Here is a 12,389-nt window from a genome sequence, read left to right on the forward strand (position 1 = left end):
AGCTGTCCTTCAAACTGTATTTAACAAGAGGCTATTTTTGTAGCGTCACACCCTTTTTACTGAAATGAACCCTGTGCTGTCAATCAAAACAATTCTTCTTAGTTTAAGGAAAATAGTATTAGTCGTTGTTTAAAGTTAAAATAGGAGTTTTACCCCTTTATGTATATAAATAATTCTGAAAAAATTAAAATAAAAATTTAAAGTGCAGGTACAATACTTTTCTTTCTGTGAAAAAGTCGTATTACGAGATGTCTTATTTTTCCCCAAGTAAAAAGTCGTACAATGAGAAACAACAAGTTGTGCATTTTATGGAAAATTTTTTTTACAAGATAGTCATATTTCTCAAGAAATAAATTGTATTTTTTTCGAGGAAAGTCACAATATTCCTGGTCCTTTTTTAGTCTATTTTCCAAGATAAAAAAAAAGTCTCAAATTAATATTGTTGAAAAGTCATATATTTCTGAAAAATACTTTTAGAGATAAATCAATAGAACAGTAATTGTTTCGAGAAAAAGTCAAGATTTTCCAGAAAATAGTGGTAATTTCACAAGAATAAAACATTTTTTCCAAGAAGGGCGACATATTATTAGAATAAACTTGTATACCGTCCATATCACATGACCAAATCTCATTCAAGTTGTTGGATTTACAACCTTCCAATGACCAGTTTTCTAACACTGGTATTGTGAGCAGTGATTTTTGCAATGATTTACACGGGGAACAGAATCCCCCAACCCCAATGTTTCTAAATACATAAATACAATATAAAATAGTTTGCCTGTACAGTACACACACACACAAAGATTTGTCACGTTTGATTGATGTGAGTCATTTCCACGTCTGCTCGTGCAGTTTATTGCGACATAAGTGCTTACAAAAAAGAATAGTAATCATCAGCAGCTATGCTATTGTTCTGCAAAGAGCACAATAACTCATACGGTGACCTCAACGAGGAAACGCTTCTTAAAATGAATAACTCGCAAAGGGGGCCCATATAGAAAGTCATCAAGATAGAAAATTCCTAGAAATGTTCCTGTTATTATTTTCCTTTTCCAGCCAGCACCAGTACAGTGAGTGGAGATTACAAATAAAATAAACCACATTGATATATACATGTATACTTTTCCCCCCCATCCATACTGTATATATATATATATATAATGACTTATCAGAGCTCCTCCGGACATGAGAAACACGCTTACAACAACCAGAGTACAGCCGCCATCTTGTTCACACTACAAATAAGACGTGTCTACTGTACAATAGCAAAATCTATCAGCTATAAAAATACTGCTGCTGAAGCTCCTTAATCGTGAAATAAAACAATTGCAAACAAAACTTAAAATACATTTGTAAAGCCGTGAATGATTGATGGTGCAGGGGTTCAAAGTGACAATTTGACAGTTTGAGGGGCGGGTCCACCAGTGTCCACCTGACCATGAGCTAATGAGTAGGCTGCGCTGATTAACAAACCAATAACTGGCTAACAATTGATTTGTGGACTAGCCAGTAGAATATAGATGATGTAGCCAAATGATCCTTGCGTAAAGATTGACATTTAGACTAGCCAATGAGCAGTAAGAAATAACCTGTATTAATTGACGTGTTGATTTGTCAATGAAAATTGCACACCCATAGTTCATAGGACATGAATGACAAAAGGAGTCCATTTGAAAGAACATTTGTGCTTCCATTAGCTGCTTGCGTCTTGGTGATATAATATGACTCAATTAAACACAAAAACTTGGCTGTATGCCTAATAGACCATGAATAATGAAAATAATAGAAAAATATGGCACCGCAACCGTGTACACCTCCAACAAACTCGTAGCTGCCGTGACCGCTAGGCCTCGCACACACACACGCGCTCACACACATACACACCGATGTACAGTATGTTACAAATATATCAATAAACAGAGATACATCAAGTCTACACATGCAGTAGCGTCTATGTACACAAACGTCGTATAAAAAAATAAACACATAAGAAGACTGGATGTGTTACTCATGCAAATGTTTGAAATCACACATTGATCTTTTCCTTTAGTCAGTTATGGAGTAAAAAAAAATGGTCATACCTGGTGGTTTTACTTTAAAAGTTAAAGAAACGGTGTCCAAAAAGGACACAGTGAAATAAAAGGACCTCAGTCTGACAATTACATTAAAAGTGTCACGTTATGCTGCGGACTTTGTTTGTGTGTCGACTTTCCGACTGGTTCAAGAGTCCGGGGGTGTCCTCCCAAGGAAAGTAGTCCTTCCCAACGGGTTCTACAGTAAGTCTTTAAACTGTCATGGCCAAGCTTGCCCCCCCCTCATGTCTAAATGCCTACCATGGGTCCATGATTTGTAACCATAGCAACAATTATTTGTATAATTCATTTTCGGTAATTGGACCAAACCATACACAACATACTCTCATGTTTTAAAATCTAACAGATTTAGTTCATGGTTCGTGGGCTCTTGCTTCACACATACTGTTGATGACTATGATTACCTTATGTTACATTAGTGTTTGGACCAAACTTTCCTGATCTACAGTTTAGGCCAAAAGCTACAAATCTTTCTCAGAAGATGCAATTGGACCAAACCTGATCTAGACTTTAGGTTAAAAGTTGAAATCATCCAGAAGAGATGCGGTCAGAGCTGGGCAGTCCGTCCCTGGGCCCTGGGCAGTCCGTCTCTTATTCTAGACCCGATTCCTGCTCTAAAAGCTAAAATCATCTCGAGATGCAATTTGGAGTAAACCAATAATATGTTCCTGTATTGTCTACGCCAAAGTCAGTTCACATTTAAAGCCTGCTCGACCAGACTTGGAACCAGGCCGAGGGTTTAGGGAAAAAGCTTAAATCACTTTGGAACAAACCAACTACCGGTACTTGATCCTGCGCTACCAGCGCTAAAGTTTAAAGAGTTTGAGATCTCTTTTGACAAAGGGAATATCTGGTCCATAGGGTTTTCGGCTAAAGCTAAAATAATATGGAAAAAACCCTTAGGATTCAGAACCACATTGACTAATTCCTTAGCCAAAGTGGACATATACGTTAGCAGGTTTCAAGGACTGTTCTGCCAAAATGACTTGGTACCTGGTCAGTAGGTTCAAGCTAAAAGCTAAAATCGGGTCCTCACTGGAGTCACAACATTAGCCGGAATCAGCATCCATTTCATGTCTTGCTAACTCGCTGATGTTCGCTTCTTTGCGTTTCCATACAAAAGATGGACCCATGGTAAAACAAGTGTGACATACTGAAAAAGTTGAGGCAAGTGAAACCCGAGCAGTCCAAGACTGAATGAGCACAAAAGCTACTTGGGCCCAAAGCAAGGACGTGGTTCCAGGTTTGGAGGGTGTGGGGATTTACTCAGATTTGTGACAGTAAAGGTCTTTGAGAGCCTTGAGTTCTTCGATGAGCGTCTTGTTTTGGTTCTCCAGGACGGCCACTCGGTTTTCCAGACACTTGACGTACTCCTTCTTCTTCCTGCGACACTCGCGCGCCGCCTCTCTGTTGGCAGACATGCTTAGATACAACTTTCTTGCCGAAGTAATCTGGGCACCCGGTTTCCGTATCCGTACCTGTTCTTCATGAGGCGGACCTCCCTCTTGCGGGTGACCTCCTCGGTGGCCCCCTGGGTGGGCAGGGCGGGCGACGAGGCCATGACCACGCTGGAGGTGATGGCGTTGGCCGGCGCCGCTCGGATCTGGTAGGCCTGAACGTCCCCGGAGGCGGCTGGAAATGAGGATGACATAAGTATTCAGGAAACAGAACCAGACATGATCCAGATTTGATGTCATTAGTCCACAATGTAAATCCCAGTTAACAAGTTGAGATGCTTGGATTGGAGATTTAGGAGGTCTTTCAAAGAGGTAACATTTACAACCGTGTACTGTAAAAGGAATGTTTGATGAGGTTTAGTATGTTTCTTAAGATGGAAAATAGAGACAAAATTTGGTTAAAGCAACACTGTGTCATGTCAGTTTTTGTTGATTATGGTGGCACCATGCGGACAAAAGCGATAGTGTTTTCACAAAAGTCAAGCACATTTCCCATGCGCGCCAGCACGTAGCGTCAGTGTAAATTGGATTGAATTAAATTTCGATTCCCAGTGGCTGCGTGAAAGATGAATAGTGATGAGGTAATGAATCTGATTTTGTTTAAACAATACTTTTTTTTTGTTTGTTTGTTTTAAGGCTTCTGTCATGACACCAGTAATAGCGCGTAGACGTTCGAACCGACTTCCGTCCTAATAGCGAAAGGAGGAAGTGACGTATGCCGTAAAGCAATTTGTATTCTTTTTGTGTGCAAGGGTTACTCCCTCCCTCCTCAAAGTTGCTCAGCGGCAGTAAAAACGATACAGACCCCCTCAGGGCATGACAAAAGTCCCATTCAACTAGTCGTAAGTCAATGTTTCATCAAGAGAGTTGTGAAAACAAATGATTAAGGTCGAATCCTTGCCAACTGTTGCTTTAAAATCTTTCAAATTAAAGGCAATTTTGATTTAACAGTGTAGACCTGGGTAGAGGCGTCCTGCTCACCTTGCACCACCACTTGGTTACTGGGCACCAGTATCTGCTGGCCGTCGCTGGTTTGCGCGTACTGCAGGATGGTGGCGCCGGGCTGGGCGGCCGCCGCGTTGGTCATGGTGAGCGCCTGCAGGCCCTGAACGCCATCGGTGCCGTTGTTGGCCAGCTGGATGGCGCCACCCTGCGTGATGGCGACTGCGGGCGATGTGACAAACGCGTTAGAAAGACCACCAGAGGCGAGATGATATCGCATGAGATGAAACTTACTGTACTGGCCGCTGCTGGTCTGGTAAATGGGGGTGGGCACGGTGACCGTGGTGATGGCGGGCGTGGCCGCCGCCGCCATGTCGTCCTCCGCCTTTTCCTCCTCGATGCGAGGGACTGCCGGCGCGTCCGATGACAGGTCGTTCAGAATTTTCCTGTCGGGGCGAAAGTAAAGAGATCAGCTGGGAGAACGCGACACTGGGTTAATTTGTGTCTTTTGGCAAAAAAAAAAAAAAAAAATGTTTTTACCTTCCTCCTAATTTTCTTAACATATGTTTAAAAAAATTTAAATCCTCTGACGGGTAGTTGTCACACTTACACTATCAGTCCTTTGTGAACACAAACATACAACTGTTTACTCAGAAGAGGGCGCTCAAAAGTAACAGGGGAATGAGCCACATGCTGCTTCACAAAGTCTCAAGACCAAGACGGATGAGTATATGTAAGCGTCACCTGTACGAGGGTCGGCGAGAAAGGATCTCTCGACGCTTCTGCGAGTCAGTCACGCTGTCCACTGACTCTTGCGAGTCTTCACTTTCAGCGATGGTTGAGATCTAAAAGGCGCACACACACACACACACACAACAACCAAGCATAGATTAATTCATTTTAATATCAACCATTTTAGGATACCTGCTTAGCTAATTCAGAAATGTTAATAAGTGACAAACACACTTTGAAACCGTTTTAGATGACGGGGTTCTTCTTCCCTTGAAAGGGAATATGTGAATCTTAGATTTCCTCAGTCATGAATATTCTTCATAATTGAGCTAACAACACTTAAAATGTACAATTTGCAATTGTCATTTCTATTTGATTATCTATTTATTTTAACTTTACCTTCATTTCTGCTATCGATGTATTTATTGCACGCTCCGAAATTGAAATACGAATAAAGTACGTAGGCCAGTTGAGGGCCCCTGTTAAGTAAAAATATCTAGTAGGTGTCCTTAGAGATGCCTGACTATAGCAAACATTAAATCTATAAATTACCTGCACAGCCTGCACTTGCGGGGACTGTATGACGGACGACTGTGCGGCCTGGATCACGCCGTGCACTTGGACCGTCTGTCCGTTTGGAAGCTGCACCAGCGTCACCGTGGGACCCGTTGCGGAGCCGTGGCCTGTTGCCATGGATGCCTGAAGGAAAATATATGTAAGGGGCCACCAAGTGAAGGGTAACTGAAGCTGAATGCAACCTGTGCGCAAGGTGCTGCAAATAGTGTGAAGTTTAACACAAGATTTGTGTCGAAAGCAATGCGTCTTTGTCAGACTGACGTCAGCACACATCGAATTATCTGAATGGTCAAAGTCGTGACGGTCTGTTACCTGCGCCAAGGTGGCGAGCTGCGCCGGCGTGATCTGCTGCTGGTTTTCTGTGTCGGCAGACTCGGCCGTCTGCTGAGCCTCGGCCGCCGCTGACTCCATCTTCATTGGCTGAGCTGGGGAATAAATAAAACAGCTATTAAATCATTGTAATGTAATAAAATATTAGATCCATTTTCTAAACTGCTTGTCTTCGTTCGGGTGGCAGGTGAGCTTAAGTGAGGACACACCCTAGAGTGGTCACAAGCCAATCGCAGGGCATATATAAAAAATAAATAAAATGGACTGGTCGCAATTATAGCTGCCTACACGATTTTGAAAATTAATCTAATTTTTTCCCCCCTCCTCAATATTGCGATTTTGATTTAAAATGTGATTCTTTTCTCAAGGTCCTCTTCCCATGTATTTTTAAAACCAAATACAAGCAATAAATGAATCTGTATTACAATAAACAATATCAGATTTACGACATTTTTTTTTGTCCTTTTTTCCAGTCAATGTCAGAGCACATACAGCCCAACAATGGGCTGGTCGCCAATCAACTGACTTACAATACACACACATATACTGTAGACAAAACCATTCACTCGCATTCATACTTATGGACCAGGATCCGACATTAACAGTGGGGCCACCACTTGACTGAGTCGGGCCACCCAAACTTCACTGATGCCGGCTCGATTGGGCCACCAGGACAAATTTCATAAATAAATGTGATGGAATCAAAATGTTCTTGCTTTTTAAAAATATCTAATATTCCAGATTTTGATTTTTATCCACTTAAATCGATCAATCATCTTTGCTCTTTTAACCCCCATTGTGCACATTCCATTGATTCATTGGCAAAGCGTGCGCTACATGTGTGCATTTTTGCCACTGAGACAAAGCACTACTATATTTCATCCACAGGTATGTTTACACATAATTATGAATTTTGTTAAGTATTGTTTTATATCAGGACCAATTTACGGTTCTGGCAGGGCCACAAAAACTTGGCCACAACCCATAAAAGGCTTCATGTCGGACCCTGCTTATGTGCAATTGGAGTCTTCAACTAACATGGCATGCATGTTTTTCAAATGTGAGAGGAAAAACGCTGAAATCACGCTGATAACATGCAAATTCCACACAGGGAAACTTAAATCTGGATTCGAACCCAGAACCGCAGTAACGTGAGGCAGACGTGCTAAACACTAATGGTACACCATGCTGCCCTTACCGAAGAAAATAACGGGGTATATAATTTTAAAACATAAAACGTTGAGTGACTGTTATTTAGATGTGCAGTGAAAATGAAGAGGGATGTTAATGCAGTACATTGCGTGTGACGTGTATCATGGTGATAGCGGTGAGCTCACTCTTTGCGTGGCTGCTGTGCGCGCCATGATTGGCTTTGCGCATTTCTCCCTCGACTTTTCAAAAAACAAGAAGAACAACCATCACCACCGCTCGCCAGGCGGCGGGTGACAGCCGAGCCACATGGCCGGCTCGGGTGACGCCCCCCTCGGTCACCACAGCCCTGTCGGCCCGGTGTCGGAAACTGAAGAGCTCCGGTGCGTGCTTTACACCAGGAAGTGGACGAAATGTGGCGGCGGACCACCAGAAGGGACATTTTGGGTGGGTTTAACCGTGGTGACGTAAGGAAATGTTGAACAAATGAGTCCAAAATAAGCAATTCATATCCTAAAAGTGTAATTTGTGGGGAAAAAAAGCGGCAACCTGATACTAACTTAGCTTCGTTGTTAGCTGATGCTAATTGCTTAGCTACAGTACAAATAGCGCGAGCTAAACCGTCATGCATTCCATTAAAATTCAAAACATCCAAGTTAATTTTGGATCCAGTCACCCCCTCCCAAAAAAAACAGCCGCAGCTTCCCCACCCTGCATCCCGCTCAAAAAAAAAAAAAAAAAAAAAAAAAACACCACCGAGCCGCCATGATTTCTTTGTTTCCTTCGGGCCGAACCCGACCAACACCGAACGTTTTCCCCACAGCCGCGAAGCGTCCCTGCTTCAGCCGTCCTTACCGATACAGACTCCGTTCGTCGCTCCCCGGGCCTCCGGAGCTCCACTTTTATTGTGGCCGACACGTAAGAGCCCGCGTCAGGCTACACCTCCGTCGCGTCACCGCCGACAACAAGACGGAGATTGGAGAGAAGGATCCAGGCAAGGCGAAGCAGATGGCGACGCCGTCCGGAAATGGCCGAAGTTTCTCTACCGAGGTGAGGCGGAAAAAAACGAAGCTGCGCGGATAGAGCCGAACAGCCAGCATGCCCTTTTTCCTGTTAAAATGCACACTTTTTGCGATGTAACCAACACAATGTATTTGATTTTAAGTCCAACTTGTTACAGATAGTTATTTATTAAATTAAAAAAAAGAGAAAAATATGCGTTCATTTGACAGAAAGCGTGGATCATACTCATTGTTGCCTTTAGAGGGCAGCAAAAGACCAATTTCACATGTCGTCCATGCTAGCCTTATGAAACAATAGTTTTTTGTTTTAACGACCACATGTTAATAATGAAATGAAATTACTGTATGTGATGCAAAATGAACTTCTACTGATCAACAATGTGATAGAACTCTTTTTACATTCAATTTTATTGACTTAACCAGGCATTTAACGGAGAGGAGGTCTTTAACATATTATCCATTTTCAATAGAATGTGTCCTCATCAGGGCTGCGGGTAAGCTGGAGCCTACCCATGTTGACTTTGGGCAAGAGGCAGGGTACACCCTGGACTGGTCGCCAATCAATTAAAGTGCACATGGACAAACAAGCATTCACTGTCATATTCACACCAACGAACAATTTTGAGTCTAATGCCTTTTTGTTGTACCAATGTTTGTATAACAGATGGAATTAGGACAAGCAGCTGTCCATCAATTGTGTGATTTTTGTTTATTTTACCTGAGTTGAAAATAGCAGGCATCAATATGAGGTGTGGCATTTATTTAAGTGGAGTTGCAAGCAACCCAGAGGTATATTGCGGCACAGTGGCTCAAAACATTAGACGCATCTCATATAATGATGCAGTACACTTTTACACCCACTGCAGACTACAAGCAGTTTCGTGTTTTATGGCAAGTCGTCAAAGTTTTCTGCCATGCTCAGCCTACACACGATGATTAAAACTCCAACTCTTCCCAACTTAGCATCACCCATCTGTCTTCTGTGCCGTCTAAGGTTCAGATTTGATAGCCATTGGACAACATTTCAAGGACGAGTTCGTCTTTGACAAACACCTGAAAATAATCCTAATAATATAATAATAATATAATAAACCTAAAGTAGCCGCTTCGAACCAAAATGACAGACTTACTGTGTCTTTTCGCGTATGGCTTCTTGAGACATTTTGTGGGTCTGCTCATAATAGCCATGCCAACCAAATATTATGTAGCCGAAAGTAACTGGCTTAAGTGTTGGATTTTCAAGACGTTTGATTCAAATTTGATCTTGTGAAATTGTTCACATTTCAACACCCTGACTTTTTTGCGTATGTGTTTTGCTATTTATGTTTTTGCGCTCGACACAGCTTTCAGGGTCTTAATTTCCCCCCAAAAAATGAAGGAATTGGAATTGGCCAAAAATACCATAAAACAGCCGCTACAAAGCAAAATGGCAAACATTTTTTGTGGGTCATTATGATAGAGGCTTGTCAAATTTCATGTTGCAAAGTGGTTTCAGGGGCTTAATTTTCCCCCAAAACAAAGAACCCCTCGAAAGAACCAAAACGCCGTCAAGGCAAAATGGCAGACTTCTCTCGTGTTTTCCGGCATGGCTTCTTGAGCCTTTTGCATGTCTACTCATGATAGAAGACATGCATGCCAAATTTCATGTTGCTACTTGAAACTGGCTTCGGGGGCTGAATATTCACAACCATTCCCCGGGAGTCTCCCAAGCACCTCATGGTGGCACTGTCGAGCTGCAGACCCCCCCCCCCCCCTTGCCCCCCCACTACCCCCCCCCCCCCACTCTCAGCTCCACAGAGGCGAGGACGACGCAGATATGCGCCGAGTTTATCAAGGCAATTCCTTTTACCATCCTCCTGATGCTCGTTGGCGGCTGTTTTATCTGTTTAATAGCGTTTTACGGCTCCGAGGCCATAAAAAGAGGCTTTTTATTGTGACACCAAACACATTGTTTGAGGAATTGACCCCGCCTGACTAATGAACAGCCTTGAATTTGCAGCCAGTTGTGTAAAATGCAAGTAGACGCAAGTGTGTGCGTACGTGCACGTGCGGTTATGTCCCATTTGAGATTTGAACAATCGCGTCGCTTTACTTTACGATGGTAAGCAATGCTGCAGTCATTGGAAGCCAAATCAAGTTGCACGTGCGGGAGGGGAGGCGAAACATGATCAACAACAGCAACACATGCGTGTGGCTTTACTTCTTCCCGTGGAAGAGTTTTTAATGTTTCAACTTTATTTACAACTTTTCATTAAATCCAACCTTTAGAAGTGGACGTAGAAGAAAGTAATGTCGTATGTCATAGTTAAATGCAGTCTAAGTGGAGTCTCTCAGGTGGAACGTAACCGGAAAGTAGTCACAGCGCTTCACTTTTTCCCTGCGGCGTTGCCTTGAAATACAAGTTTTATTTGTCCTGTGACCACGCTTGTGACTCAAAACACTCGTATCTTTCACCCTCAAAATGTATACAAATGCTATTAGTCTGTTCCAGCCTCTCAAAAAAAACAATAAAATATATTTTTTTAATAAATGGAAAAAAGCGCTCTGTGATATCATACTTTACACAAATCACACATTGATGACATGATTACATGAAATTTATATAATTCAACTTTTTTTGTCACATTGTTTGCTTCAGTTCAATGGACATTGTGCAGCTCCTGGTGTGCGCGCCGTGGCCAATATGATACAGACATAGCGACACACACATAGAAGAGTTGTTGTTAGCATTAAACTAAATGGACTGTCGTACGGCAAAGCTAGGTGCTTGCTCTAAATACACGTGTAACTCTTCTTTGTTTTCTGTTAGTTTTGACAGAAAACCTCATTTTGCTATTATGTCTAGCTGTCGTGATGAAAATGTTAACCGTTGTTAAAAAAAAAAAAACACACACACACTTTTCGACATTTTTTTCACACAAGTTTGGCCATTTTTGTCGTGGGCTGTGGAGAGCTGCAAAATGGAGTCCAGCGTCAAATTAAAGCACACGCGCACACACAAAACTGAAAAAAAAAAAAAAAATCAATGGCAGCATTTGGTCTATTATCATAAATACATTGTGTGTGCGTGCGTGTGTACGTGCGTGTGTGCGCGCGAGCGTGTCCAGATGGTTGACTGAGACTTGGCTGTGTACAGACTAGAACGGGAGAGAAAATAGTACGACTGTGTGTGTGTGTAGGGGTGTGTGTGTGCGCGTGTGGTGGTGTGTTTGCGTGTGTGTGTGTGTGTGTGTGTGTGACCTTGAGAAAGGAGTCTCAGTTGGAGGAGAAAGGGATAACATCCCCCCCATCTCTCTTCCTCTCCTAAACCCCCCTGCAGGGGTAAAGATGAACTAGGCTCTTCTTCGTCTGCCTTCATTTCTATTTTCGTGTTGTTGTTTTTTTTTACTCTCCCTTTTTCCTTTTAGAGCGTTCTCTGTTCGGGCTCACGAATGGCTACTTCCTATAAAAATGTTTGATCGCGACTTAAAACTTATTTTGACTCTTTTGCATTTGATTAAACCATATCTAGTTTGCAAATTGTCTCTGTGATGCCAATGATTTTGGCCTGTTTTACTGCCACTTCTCCTCTTTCTCTCTCTCTTGGTTTTTCTCTCTAAATTCTTTTCATTTATCCACACGTTCCCACAGGTGTTGGTTGTTGCTCTTAATCTCTCTTTTCTCACTATTTAGCGGTACCTTGAGATACAAGTGTTGTTCTGTTGATTTTTATGCTTTGGCTTGTGAGCGCAAACTTGAGATAAGAGCCCTCTATAAACAGCACTCTTTAATATCATAGCTGTAATATAACTAGAGATTACTTCACCTACGATTATATAAAAATAATTATGTTGATGTGATGGGGTATATTTTTTAGCATATTGTTGGAACGAATAGTGTGTTTTTAAAATGAATGATCATTGAAAAATTAAAACATTCTACACATTGTCCCTATAAGGCAACCAAATCCGACGTCGAGTAAGTCTTACACTGCAGTAGTTGGCGCTCTATTGCGTCAGTTTGACACATCGGAGAATCGTGGCCTGCGTCAGAAAAACAGGTTTTTGCTCCCAATTTTTTTTTATACTGGTATCGGTCTAAAAAAAAGT

General features: G+C 42.2%; 2 protein-coding genes across 8 annotated transcripts in view; one reads left to right on the top strand and one right to left on the bottom strand.

Annotated features, from left to right (window-relative positions):
• Positions 1 to 813: 813 nt before the first annotated feature.
• creb1b (cAMP responsive element binding protein 1b) lies at positions 814 to 8,303 on the bottom strand. The gene is made up of 8 exons (XM_086052660.1): positions 8,135 to 8,303; positions 6,113 to 6,225; positions 5,777 to 5,923; positions 5,237 to 5,337; positions 4,787 to 4,938; positions 4,532 to 4,714; positions 3,572 to 3,725; positions 814 to 3,500 (listed from the first exon to the last, which is right to left on the bottom strand). The coding sequence occupies exons 2-8, from the start codon at positions 6,215 to 6,217 to the stop codon at positions 3,356 to 3,358; spliced, it is 987 nt and encodes a 328-aa protein (XP_085908786.1). The 5' UTR covers positions 6,218 to 6,225; positions 8,135 to 8,303; the 3' UTR covers positions 814 to 3,355.
• LOC147136719 (uncharacterized) overlaps positions 7,419 to 12,389 on the top strand; it is a 54,361-nt gene continuing 49,390 nt past the window's right edge. For 5 of the 7 annotated variants that reach the window (XM_086052662.1, XM_086052666.1, XM_086052663.1 and 2 more), the window contains exons 1-2: positions 7,419 to 7,662; positions 8,103 to 8,329. In XM_086052662.1, coding sequence (XP_085908788.1) covers positions 7,589 to 7,662; positions 8,103 to 8,329 — 301 coding nt within the window. In that variant the 5' untranslated portion in view covers positions 7,419 to 7,588. Of the gene's footprint in view, positions 7,727 to 8,102; positions 8,330 to 12,389 lie in introns of all 7 variants that reach the window. The other 2 variants (XR_015089740.1, XM_086052667.1) reach the window with 1 other exon arrangement.

Source organism: Filicampus tigris, chromosome 14, assembly GCF_054856515.1.
Source record: "Filicampus tigris isolate MCC_2025a chromosome 14, RoL_Ftig_1.0, whole genome shotgun sequence".
Classification (NCBI taxonomy): Eukaryota; Metazoa; Chordata; class Actinopteri; order Syngnathiformes; family Syngnathidae; genus Filicampus; species Filicampus tigris.